This window comes from Odontomachus brunneus, unplaced genomic scaffold (assembly GCF_010583005.1).
Source record: "Odontomachus brunneus isolate Ranch 3 - 2012 unplaced genomic scaffold, Obru_v1 Obru_scaffold_007, whole genome shotgun sequence".
In the NCBI taxonomy this organism is placed as follows: Eukaryota; Metazoa; Arthropoda; class Insecta; order Hymenoptera; family Formicidae; genus Odontomachus; species Odontomachus brunneus.
Genome location: NW_022639457.1, coordinates 1,023,687 through 1,036,546, shown reverse-complemented (window position 1 = coordinate 1,036,546; position 12,860 = coordinate 1,023,687). Strand labels below are relative to the sequence as shown.

Genomic DNA, 12,860 nt, shown 5'->3' with positions numbered 1-12,860 from the left:
ACTTTTAATTCAATTATCTTGAAGTTAACCATGCCATAAAGGTGTCGCGAAACGTCGAAAAGCTGTCCAGTGCAGGAGAGTTTATTTTCGATAATCTGCGAGGAAAAATGTCCTATAAAAATTTCGAAAAAACTTTATTACTTAAACTTAATAAGTATCTGTAAATAAAACATGTTTCTAAATAAGGTGTATATTTGTTTTTTCCGTTATTTTTAAAACTGATACTCTGAAGTCGTAAAATAAAGCAAATTTAACTTTTAACTTTTTAATTACTTTTTTTTATTAACTTAACTTTTAATTCAATTAATTTCATGGGATAACTTTATCTTAACTAAGTTAAATTTTCAAAGCCATTAACTTTAACTTAACTTAGTTAAAAAAAAGTTAACTTACCCAACCCTGCTTATAACTGATATCAGTGACTATTCACTGATTCACTTTAAGAGAGTAGATATTTCGAGTCCGGACGATTTCTATTCATAGAAATTTCTCAGCATGTTGAAGGGTCCCAGATATTACATTTTAATTTTTTGCACAATGGAGTGCAGATATTTGTTCTAGAAACTTGAAAGTATATCCATGAATTTTTATTACTTTTTCGAGCCGCTTTTAAGATATAATAAAAGAATTGGAATTGAAAGAGCCACCTTTTTTTCACATAAGCTACTAAGGGTAAAAATATAAATGAGTGAAAAGAGATAAATTTTGTAGATAAAAGAAATTTCTTTTGTTATGCGATATATGGCCACTAAAGGTTAAAAATGTCAATAAATGAAAAGACATTTTGTAAATTTTGTAAATAAAAGAAATTTCTTTTGTTTGTTATGCAATATATGGCTTTTTATACATTGACATTTGTACTTTCTGTAAAAATATTTAATTATATGTAATTAAATATGCAGACTACTGCGTCATTTCGTTATCTAGCATCCTCTTGTACTGCAATTCTAGACAAAATCGTAACTTGTTTTCGTAAGACTCGTAAAAACTTATGAACTCGTAAGAATTTATAACTCATAAATATCTATGATTTATTTGTTTTTTTTTCGTAAGATATGACTTTACTACGATTTACTCGTATATTTGCTTAGAATTGCGGCATTGATATTTGATTGTGTAATAAATAATTTTCTTTTGCAAAATCTATTAGAAAATTCACGAAATTATTACACAATAGATAAAGTTTTGATGCAAACGTATATCAACATTCTGATAAATAAAATTGAACAATTGCTACCGTAGCGAAACTTCGAAAAAGATAAAATCCACACGTGTACAGGGTGACTCGAAATGTCGGAAAATTACTGAAATAATTAAACAGCTGTTATTTTTAACGAGCAAACCTAATTGAGTAAATGAGATGGCGTTCTATAAAAGAAATTCGTCATGTCAATCTTCCAGTATTACAGAAGACTAAATCGCGAAAGAAAAGAATCGATATCATCTATGTCCGACTACTTTAGAGCCAAATCGCGCTAAGGTGTTTTACTTCCACTAATTCTCGCATCAAGACTGGACATCTGTCGTGTCTTATAAATCGACTTGTAAAAGGTAGGAGATATAATAAGAATATGGGAATAGCCCTCGGGAAAACCATGAAGGAGGAGACATTACGATCTCATATCAATACTCACGGACACATGTGTTCCTCCACGGGTGTGAATCCGTGAAGAATAGCCGTGACTTTCTCTCTCGTCCTCGAGGACGTCACGGGGAAAGACTGAGGACGATCAAAGGAAGAGAAAAAGCTCGTTCGAGAGAGAAGATAGGAGGGAGAGAACGGGAGAGAAAGATACGCGCCTCTCTTTTGATACCAGGCACGGGCCATCTGGCAGAGCGATCTTTTATTATGGTATCTATTCCTCCCGTGGCCTTTGAACGATGGAGGATTCATTCGCGCGGAAGTTGGATCTTTGATTAATGGGTGACGAGATAAACCGCATCGATCTCCGACGATCAATATCGACGGCGACGGCGACGGTGTTGGGAGTCGCGATTGTTTCGCGCTAGTTAATTTTTGCATTCAGCCGTCGTCGAGAGATAACCAACGAGATAAACCGCATCGATCTCCCTTCGAGCCAGTTTGCGTGTGAGTTGCGTGCCGAATCGTGTTAAAACATTCTGTGCATTCGTAATCTATATTAATCTCGTGATAAGAAAAGTATAGTTATTTTAAAATTAGTATTTCTTTAGTATTCTATACTATAAAGAGAAAGAAAGGGAGAAAGAAAGAGAGAGAGAGTGTGTGTGTGTGACATAGTTTAAATTCACTAAATGTAAAAATGTAAATTATGACATTTCTGTGTGATATCTCAGCAGTTACTTAGCGTGCAACAAAAATTTCAAAATTTCATACCTTGTATAATATTTAAATAAAAATTAACGCACAAAAATAATCGCTGCCAAATACATGGAATTAACGCGCAAAAATAATCGCTGCCAAAAATAATCGCTGCCATCTCATACCTTGCATAATATTTAAATAAAAATTAACGCGCAAGAATAATCGCTGCCAAATACATGGAAAAATTATTGTAGTAAAAATTACAGCAAAATTCTTGTAATCTTGAGTTATAGAGAATTATTATTGAATTTATTATATATTTATTTAAAAATGCATGTATTTGACTTTTTGCTACAGAATTATTGTAATAAACTTGAATGTTTTTCATATCGTATACCATGCAGGTAGAAGAATCGTCAAATTTCTATGATAACAGATCTGAAAAGGAGAAAACACTTAATTTGGGAAGTCCCGTTCAACGGGGAAGAGACGTAAGCGCGATTACGTTTCCTCTTTCACGACGCTTTGATTTGTCTCGCAGAAGACACGACGAGGAGCAGCGTTTCTTCGACACACGGCATAAGCGGTGTGTCGCGTCACGTCCACGTCATGTCACGTTGCGGCACGATTGTTCGGTGGCTGCTGCATGGTCGGATGGGGTGACTGGGTGACTTTCCGCGAGTGGCGTACTCTGCGTGCGCTTTCACGGGGTGAAATCCACGGGAAAGCCCAGGGTGAGCCCCATAATAGCCCTCGACGAGGTCCCACCCTCCTGGCAAACAGAAAGGCCTCGAAAGTGTGCATGACCGCAGAGTCGCCGCCCCTTGGGCATGGCGGGGCGAAATTTGATTATGCCCCTTCCACGTGGATGAACCCAGCCGAGATTCATCGGCGCGGCTACCCACCAATGATTTATGCCACTTTTTTCTCCTTACCGCAGCGACAAGTTGTCTTTGTCGTCGTTGGCCGACACGTGCGTGCGTATGTATGTGTGAACCCGTCATTTTTACTATATCATACATAGGGGTTGAAGGCAAAGATTAGTTAGAATTGAACATTTCGTGTGTTTCAGAATTTCAGTGGAAACAGGATGTTATTTCGGCACTCTAATAATTGTGTTCAGTTTCTGATCGATCCTCCTCTTTTTACTATTGCAACGATTGATATTTTTGTTATAAGTAAGAAGAAATCGATCTCTTAGATATTCAATCAAAATTAAATTAAAGCCAATAAGAGGCATACACAAATCAATTAGAGGCAGTATGAGGCAGGTAATAATGCACAAAGCATTATTTCACAATAATCACAATTTAAGTATTACAATTAATAACACAACATTTAGTAACCGTTAAGTAATAATCTAATTAATAACTTCCATTTTTTATATAATCACAATATTGCGTGGACAAATTTGTTTTTTTACGACTACATCATTCTTTGGTAGACAGATAACTGCGCGTAGCTGTTAGACGTTCTCTCGAACTTAGTTTCGATTGACATTTTCAGCTTTCTCTCGCATGTCTCGCAAATCTTTTAATCGACTCTCTTCTCTTTGCGTTGAATATTATTCATATCATCGATACTGTTTACATATTTCTATTGTGACGCTCCTTCGGGAGTGCCCGATCAAATTCACTCGGGAACGTTAAAGTCATCAATAAAAAAGGATACACGCGAGAACAACAAACAACAATAAAATATTAAGTACAGCAGTTGGGACATCGGGTCGCATTTTTTTAAACACTCTGGATTCCCGCGTGTAATGCGACTTTTTGTAGTCGACCGTAGGCACAATACCTCTTTGTAAACCGCAACGAACTGGGAAAAAACATGTTCCCAATAAATTCAGTAGAATTGAGCTGAAATCTGTGATATTCGTGGCAGTCTGATCCATCATCGGTCATTGACAGGTACACAATGAAACGTCAGGGAACGATAGCGCAAGGCGCACAGCGACGCACCCACAATCGGTCATGTTTCCTCCTTTTTTTCGTTTCAATCGAAGTAGACTAATTTCTAGCGATTGTACACCGTGAGCTTAGCTATCATGCAAAAAAAAGTGTCGGGACTTGATGGATCTCTTAATTTTTCTTAACACATTGTGTATGATTCACGAGATATCTTGTGTTTAACGAACCGCACGTATAAAGGACGACTCACGAGATATCTCATTTGTATACTTTCTTATAATCATCTACTAATGATGCGTTGAATTTAAAGCAGCGCGACCGTTTGTTTATTATTACAATAATCTCATGACGATCTATCACGACAATATATCGAAACAAAAAAAGTCAAAATGTAGAAATAGAGTGATATTTTTGCACTGTTTTGTTTCATTTATTTCATCATTATACACACACATATATTTATTTCTCTCTACTCCTATTTTTAATTTATTTCTGCCTCTATAAAAGAGTATGAAAGAAGAATTACAGGAATTCACGATTTCTATTTAGTGAATAAATTCAGTACATTTTTATGACGTCAAAGAAACCTTTTATTTTTGCATTAATTACTGAATTCAATAAAATAAAAATTATCAATAGTTGGAGATAGACTTGCAAGCATTTGACACTGAAAAGGGCTCTGGTGTTTGTATGTCAACAGAAATTCGCGACACGCGAATATATTGTTTGTCGAACCGATAGTTATATACATACGTGTGTTTGTGTCTCTCTTCTCTTATTTCTGAAGACCTGCAACCCTGACGCACGAACGCCGATAGCTGCGGCTCGTTGTTGTGACTTCCGGCCCTTCAAGTGAGACGGATCGCGGAATTCGCCGCGAGAAGAGGTAGACAGAAGTAATCGCGAAGGCCGATCGATCGATCGACTTCAGATCGATCCATCCATCTTCAAACTGACGTAAACTCCATGTATTTGACGCGCGCGCCAAAGGAGAGAGGTTCCTCGCGCCGCTCGTAAGATTCTACGAGGTTCCAAGGGGTGCTTCTCCACCGACATCACGAAGATCGGAGAACGGAGAACGCGCGGAGGTACGAGCGACGGGCGGAAGGTTGGCGGCGATGATGTCGTGACGAATGCGACAAAGGGCAGAGCCCGGTATCAATGGCCCCCGACCGGTTTTGTAGGAACATCGTTTTGACAGAAGGGTGTCGTCACACTCGGTGAAAGCGAGACGGCCGACGACGAGAGAAGGGTGGGTGGTGCGGCTCTGCGAGCGCGACTCTCCGCTTCTGGAGGGTGGCGCGACTTTCTCACTCTCTCTCTCTTTCTCTCTCTTTCCCTCCTCGAGTGTTACAATAAATCAACGGCGCGCTTTTGCGGAGCCCTCCACCCCCAGAGAGACCTTCTCGCTGTTACACACAGGCAGTATATTCCACATACGACACGACACCCCGAACGCGAGCGCTTCGAATCGTTCGGTCCGTCCCGGCCGTCATTGTGTCTAAAGTGGCCTCTCCGCCGATTTTCGAACGCATCAGCTTCCGTAAACAATTTATTCTTTTAGTCCGCGTAGCCGACCATGACCGAGCCGCGTCTGCCTAAGTAATCGATGAAAATTAAACGACGCGCGCGCGAACAACAATCTTATATAATATAAAAAACGCAAGATGCATGTTAGTCAGAAATCGATAAACAATAACACAGATCAATATTTTAATATCAATTGTCAGGTCTTCATTTGCCCCTCCAGGGTTACGGAATCTTTATTTTTCACTTTGTTGTATTCAATAATCAGTAAAAAAATGAAGTTCCCCCCCTTATCTTCCTTAATCTATTCTATGAAAGTGCAATATATTTATTCTCAGTATTATGAACTGGTATTATGTCGGATGCATTTACAGCCACATAATATTGTATTTTTTTTCTATTTATAAAGGATTGTCTCCCCATAAATCTCTTATAAATGAAGTCACCGTCTAAATTGGTTACCCATGACATAAAAGCGGTTCAACTGTGATGTATTCTTTTCGAAAGTTTCTAGACAAATTTCTAAATAGCCCGGAATTTGTTAGCTACCACGATGCTTCATGATACTGTAAACTGTTTTTAGGATTTTACTGAGAAAACTAATGGATCTAGAGGGTGTATACCCCCCGAAGAAGCCATGCTTAAGAGAACGGGGTGGGCCCGATAGGTCTCGTGATCCCTCGATATCGTATCCATCCGTCCTCACATCAACCCTCTTTACCCCCTCCCCCCCGTTCTCGCGGGCTTTCCGCGCCGACCGACCGTCCGTTCGTGCCCCATCCTCTCTGCCTGCACTCGTGCTCCCCCGTGACAAAAGGGGCGAAAGCCCCGTGGCCGCAGCGACCGATTAATTCACTACAAAGGGGGATGCGTATCGCGCATCGAGCCCTCGACAGGCCCCTCTAAACCCACCTTCGGCCCTACTGCCAAGAGCTCTCGTCCCTTCTTCGCCCATTGCTTTGGGCAGAAGGACGCTACCCAATCCCATTTGGAGGGTGGGACTATTTCCTATATAAAGCTCGGAGTGAGTTTAGACACGTCAGTTTTGTATGAGCTACCAATCGCGTTATATTAGTTACAGAGTTATTGGAGAGTAGAAGAAGCAAGAGAGAGAGAGAGAGAGAGAGAGGGAGAAGCTGAAAAACAGGAAGGTTTTCTTTACCTGGCAAACAGTCAGTAGCAAAACTTCATGTGACACGATCGGAATCTCCAACAGCACGGTTTAACCGTGCACCTGTGTGGATGATGCCGCAGGATCTTTTTCAACCATGGCTTACTTCGGACACCACCAATAGGAGGTTCACGATGTTCACCATAGATAACATATTGTATAATGGACCGAAGCAAGACGACAAGCTTGTAAGGTCTTTGCCGAGTTCGACAACATCGACGAGTAACCCTTCTGCTGCTCTGGCGGTATCCGAGGACGAGGGCTCGACGTCATTGAGCGCGTTCGAGCGTACGCCGTTCGCGAGTCCGGACGTCGCGAGATCATCATCGTTCGCGAGCCCAGATGTTATGGGACCAGTGTCGTTCACGAGCCCGGATCCTATGAGACCAGCGTCGTTCACGAGCCCGGACGCTGCAGGACCATCGTCTTTCGCGAGTTCTGACGCCGAGGGATCATTGCCTCTTACGAGTCACGATGCCGAAAACTCATCGTCGACCACGAATTCGATGGTGTCCGGGTTGCTTCATACTTTTCCCAGCTTATATCCAATGATTCATCTGGGTGTTCATCCTAGCGTTTATTGCAATATCCAAACGGGACACATCTATTCGAATTTATTCGCTCCTGAATTGTACAATCAATCCGTCGAAGAGGCGGTACAGATAGTTCACCAACAGGATGTCGCCGTCAAACAAATGAAGAAGATGCGTCCCAAAAAATTCCGCTGTCAACATTGTAATATGGCGTTCAGCAACAACGGTCAGCTCACGGGTCACGTTCGCATACACACAGGTAAGCTGAAATTAGCAATATAAATTTTAATGTAATTTATACTTGCATTTGTTAAAATAGACATGACAAGATAAGAATGCACAGTGAAAATATATCTGAAATAAATGCTCAAATATTCCTAAGTTATCTTTTCTATTTCTCTCTTTTGCCCTTTTTTTAATTAAGTCAAAACGTTTCAACTTTAACTGAAATCTTCTTCAGTTCAGATACGATAAAAAACTATTGAGAAAAAAATGATTCATTTAACTAAAATTATAGTTATTTTCGTCAATTATACTTTTTGTTTCTAACACGAAAATGGTTATAGCAACATACATATGAGGTTGTCATCATTAATACTATAGTAAAATTTAATTAAAAGATGGTTTTTTATTATGATTTATAGTAAATATTTCTCTCTCTCTCTCTCTCTCTCTCTCTCTCTCTCTCTCTCTCTCTCTCTCTCTGTGATTATAGTTATATACAAGTACAAAATATTTTTCTTTCGATGTAATTAGTTCTTATAATCACATTATAGTCAATTTAAATAGCTAATTATTGTATACAATGTATCTCAAAATTTTCTAGTAAAACTTTTTTAATATGTTCTAAATAGAAATGTGAAAAAATATATATAAACATAACATGAAACATGAAATGAAATATAAATGCAATAGTATATATCAGATTTATCTTCAGTTTGATACTACAGATAAGAATAAACCGATGATCAAACGTAATCATTTGCTATTAATATATTTCTATCTTAGGTTTCCTAATTCCTGTTAAAATAGCCGCAAATAAGATAAATATCTACTAAATAAAAAAAAATATATATATATATGTTCGATCCGAAAATAATTGCGGTATTTTTATATGGATCTCTACAGTTTACTAAAAATACTGATAGAAGTTACATTCGTCATCTTCAATAACCTCGAATAGTAAGCAAAGCTCGTAGAAAGACTAGGTAAACATCGCCGCTCTATTCTTACCTTGTATCCTAACAGCAAATTCGTCGTAACAGTTTTTTCTTATTGCTATTGTAGAACATATTGAAGAAATTTGATCGCGAAATTCTGAGGTATGTCAAGAAGATCAGACAGATTAAAATTTGTTGCAATAATGCATGATGCACTTTTCCTGAAGTATATCAAATTTTGACAAGTTTATGTCACAAACGCAAAAATGTGACATCAATTTCCATCGTTTCAGGTGAGAGACCATTTAAGTGCGACTTCGAGTCCTGCGAGAAGTCGTTCACCAGGAACGAGGAGCTCACTAGGCATAAGCGAATTCATACCGGCGTACGACCGCATTGCTGTCCGCTTTGTAACAAGCGGTTCGGTCGTAAGGATCATCTGAAGAAGCACACCAGGACTCACGAACCTCGCGATCCGTACCGCGTCCCGGCGGCGGCGGCATTAGGCGTGTTCGCTTTCAGCCAATTACAGCAAGCCAGCCAACTTTCACCGTACGTGTATCACGTCTAATCGCAGAACATTTCGCTACAAGAAAGAAAAAAATCAGTCGCAAAGACTATTAAATCTCAAATCCCCATGACATACAGGATAATCGGAGACACAGGGTCCGGTCGATTGGAAGTGATACACATGGTATCGCTATTAATCAACCCAGACACACTTCCAAGGGACATCTTGTGGATGTCTTGAAGGCGTCCTTATGTTCTCAGAACGTTTACAGGACATCCTCAAGACGTCCCTCAGAAAGTCTGTGTTTGAGAATAAATTTCCGAAAGAAAATTAAAAACGAATGTATAAACGAGCGTGAGCATTTTGCACGATTAATTCTTATTAACTTATTCGCAGCAAAAAGATCATTCATTTTGATTTGCACATTAAGACTGAAGAGAGATGATAATGCATCAATAATATGATTTCTCTCTTTCTAGTCATGCTTGAAAATGTGAGGAAAATTTGTTGTGTATAATTTGTCATTTATAATAAATTATACGCTCTTCATGAATAGATTGCGTATGTGTGATTGTGTTGCGCTACAAATGTATTATTCACAATAATTTACAAGACGTGACGCGCACCACGATTGCTTTGATAACTTTAGATACCAAAATATTTTTGATACTATCACTTACACTCAAATAAAAATTCGTTGCGCGACGAATTTGCAATATGAGACAAAAATTGATACGTAATTGTTGAGAGTTTCGCAATATTTTCTACAATATTTTCTAACGAACGTTTCCGTACCTCACAGCGGTACCAGTTTCTGTGACGGCATCACTTTGCGCGATGCAATGTAATATAATGTATATATGTATTTACTTATTATCTTGCAGTTATAAGTGTTGTACTGAAAGTGCTCAGTGCTGTACTTATAATTGATATCAGTGACCATTCACTGATTCACTTTAAAAGAGTAACAGAAATAAATTATTCATTAACTAGATAATTTATCTTTCGTATTCATCTACCATATTCTTTTCAAATGAATCGGTAAATATGTATCTGATTGAATCAGTAAAAGGAATGTTCCACCAATAATCAATGAATACTCACAGCGTACAAATTCGTTGTACAAATCCAGCTTTCTACGTTGATAGCGATGGACTTAACGACTTCTATGCGATCTGCGCGTAATGACACTGTCTTTATTCGCAAATAATAAGAACAGTCGATATTATTAACAGATTCTTTCAGCAAGATCTTACTCATTGAAGTGTTATAATTAAATCATTATAAAGAATATATATAAGATTGAAATTTAAAGTTGAAGGGGAGATAGTGTTGAATTGAACTTTCTTGTATGCGACTCAAATACATACACACAATATATATTTTATTATATTTAACAGAGATTTATTCGTTGTTGGAATAAAGTAAATGTATTTTTATAAATTAATATCGTTTAGTCTTCATGCCGTATTTCCTTTCTCCTATCTTAGCGATAATAGTAGTTCCTCAAATTTGCATTTTTCCATCGTATACATGCAATTCTAGGTTTCCATTATAAATTTATTATATTGTTCGCGTGCCAATTATCTTTATATTGTAATTGTAGATCTTAAATGCACGAACGCGATCGATACTTTTATAAACGGGATACTCTGCGTAGGCAGAAATATTAAATAATTCATAAAAGCATGTTCATAAAAAAAAAGTGTAAATAGTAATTCATGAAAGCGACGTTGCTTTTTGTTAATATCAAGATATGTTTGTTTGATTGTAACCGTAAATTGAATTTAAATTTGTAAAACTGTAACTTAAATTTGTTTGACTGTTTAACTGTAACTGCATTGCTTTCTTAAGAGATCTATGCGTCGCAAGGACGAGCGCGTATTTAAATAAAGAGACGCTACATGTTTGTGAACGCTGCCATGAAGGCCACCACCATTTTCGCGGTGATTGAATTCAGGATGGCTCCACCAGCCAACTGCAACCCCTCGAGTAATAGAGATTCCCCTTGCTCGTTTATACGATGTGTTGTAAAGGATGTGGGGTGGAGAACGGTGGGTTGCGCCCTTTCGTCCTCGGCAACGGACGGTTACCATACGCAGCCCTGTGTGTGCGTGCCCCCTCTACCGTTTTTTTACATTACAATACGTTTGTACGGGATGTTTCGCGGTTGCGAATCCACGATCCTCGCAGAAGGGCGAGAGGGCAAAAAAATGTTAGGTGTAATTAATTATCTCGGTAATCTTTCGCCTCAAAGCAGTCATGGGGTAGCTCTAAGACTCCTGCACCCTAATTGCAACCATACTGAATTAAGAAATTGCGTGTGTATGTTGAAAATAATTAAATTCTTGATTCGATAAAGTACAGATTAGTAAAATATATCGAGAATTTGCTATGAGTGTTTTTTTTATTTTTCCGCACGGTAGTAAATAATTGTATAATTTAAACTGTGATACGCGTCACTTTTTTAGCAGAAATGTGCCTCACGACAATTAATCGAGATTTGTGACATCTAACATGTCAACATATCTAATAAGATATATCAACAGATGTACAGAGGAATTTTATACAGTAAAAAATATCATATAATTTTGTAAACAAGAAATAGATTTATTATTGCAGTAATTTTTTATCCTTTTATTTATATTTTAAACACTGAAATGTGTGCTCTTAAAAAATTTACTATATCCTTATGAAATTTATCATGTTGCTTAGGTGGATCTTATTGACAATCTGTTATTGCACTCTATTGAAAACAGAGAACAAAGTTGAAAAGAATTTATATGAAAAAAAAAATTATAAAGTGCGCGTGCACTATAATGAGAGTTTCGGTACGTTTTATCAATCTAATGATATGTGGAAATAGTGGAATTTACTTCAACGTTACGATATGAAAGAGAGAAGTTCACGCGATCACTTACTTCCGACGTCATCTCTCGACTCAATATGACAGCAGCAAGGAAACGGGATTCTCAGCTTTCATTCGAAACGTAATGCGGATACGGACGCGTGATGGACAAGATTGGATAATCCGAGGAGCTATCGCGGTAGCTCGGCATTAAGTGCGACGGATTCTCACACTAGGAAAGTTTCAGTAGCAGGCGGGTAGCGGAAACCCCGCTGGGACATTCGTCGAAGCTCGTTGACACCCCCCTACCGTCCTGCAGATATATGACCGCGAGCTGTCTGGCGAGCGAAGTTAGAGCCTCCTAGAGCCTCCCTTGCCTTTCTCTCTCCTCACCAAGCTCCGCGCGGTGAGTCCTTCTCGCGAGGGTGCAAAACTTTATTCCGTTTCAAACGTCTCTCTTTGTCAATATTTAATTTTTATCTTTCTAAGGCTACTCCATCAGTTTCAGTTCAGATTTTCGCAATTAAAACAAAAATCTTTCTCACTCTCTCTTTCTCTCTCACACATACACACACATACACACACATACACACACATACACACGCACGCACGCACGCACGCACGCACGCACGCACGCACGGACACATGTGCGTTAATTATTTTATTTTTATTCTGAAACATATTTCTTTGATAAACCATTATCAAAATGCGAGATAATTATCTAGCAATATTCAATTAGTAGACTACTTTCTCATGACTGACTAACAATATGTTAATATTACAACTTACAAAGAACAATATTTAAAAAAAAAATCGAAAAGGAAAATAAAGCTTGAAAAAGAAAATAAAGCTCTTGTGATATACAATCAAAATTAATGAATGATATTCCTGCTCTCACTTGCCTTTTTTACTTTTT

The 12,860-nt window shown here is 38.2% G+C and overlaps 1 protein-coding gene across 2 annotated transcripts; it reads left to right on the top strand.

Moving 5' to 3' along the window:
* Window positions 1-2,587: 2,587 nt before the first annotated feature.
* Window positions 2,588-10,500, top strand: LOC116854075 (early growth response protein 1-B-like). Of its 2 annotated transcripts, XM_032835611.1 has the most exons (3): window positions 2,588-3,018; window positions 6,797-7,684; window positions 8,879-9,156. In XM_032835611.1, the coding sequence occupies exons 2-3, from the start codon at window positions 6,964-6,966 to the stop codon at window positions 9,154-9,156; spliced, it is 999 nt and encodes a 332-aa protein (XP_032691502.1). In that variant the 5' UTR covers window positions 2,588-3,018; window positions 6,797-6,963. The 2 variants fall into 2 exon arrangements, with proteins under 2 accessions (XP_032691502.1, XP_032691503.1); XM_032835612.1 differs by lacking the exon at window positions 2,588-3,018 and having other exon boundaries at window positions 6,552-7,684; window positions 8,879-10,500.
* The last annotated feature ends 2,360 nt before the right edge of the window (window positions 10,501-12,860 follow it).

Excerpts from the sequence above, each read along its gene's own strand:
- LOC116854075 (XM_032835612.1), top strand. The coding sequence starts at position 6,964 with ATGATGCCGCAGGATCTTTTTCAACCATGGCTTACTTCGGACACCACC. Across the intron at positions 7,685-8,878 it reads TCACGTTCGCATACACACAG|GTGAGAGACCATTTAAGTGC; the intron begins GTAAGCTGAAAT and ends CCATCGTTTCAG.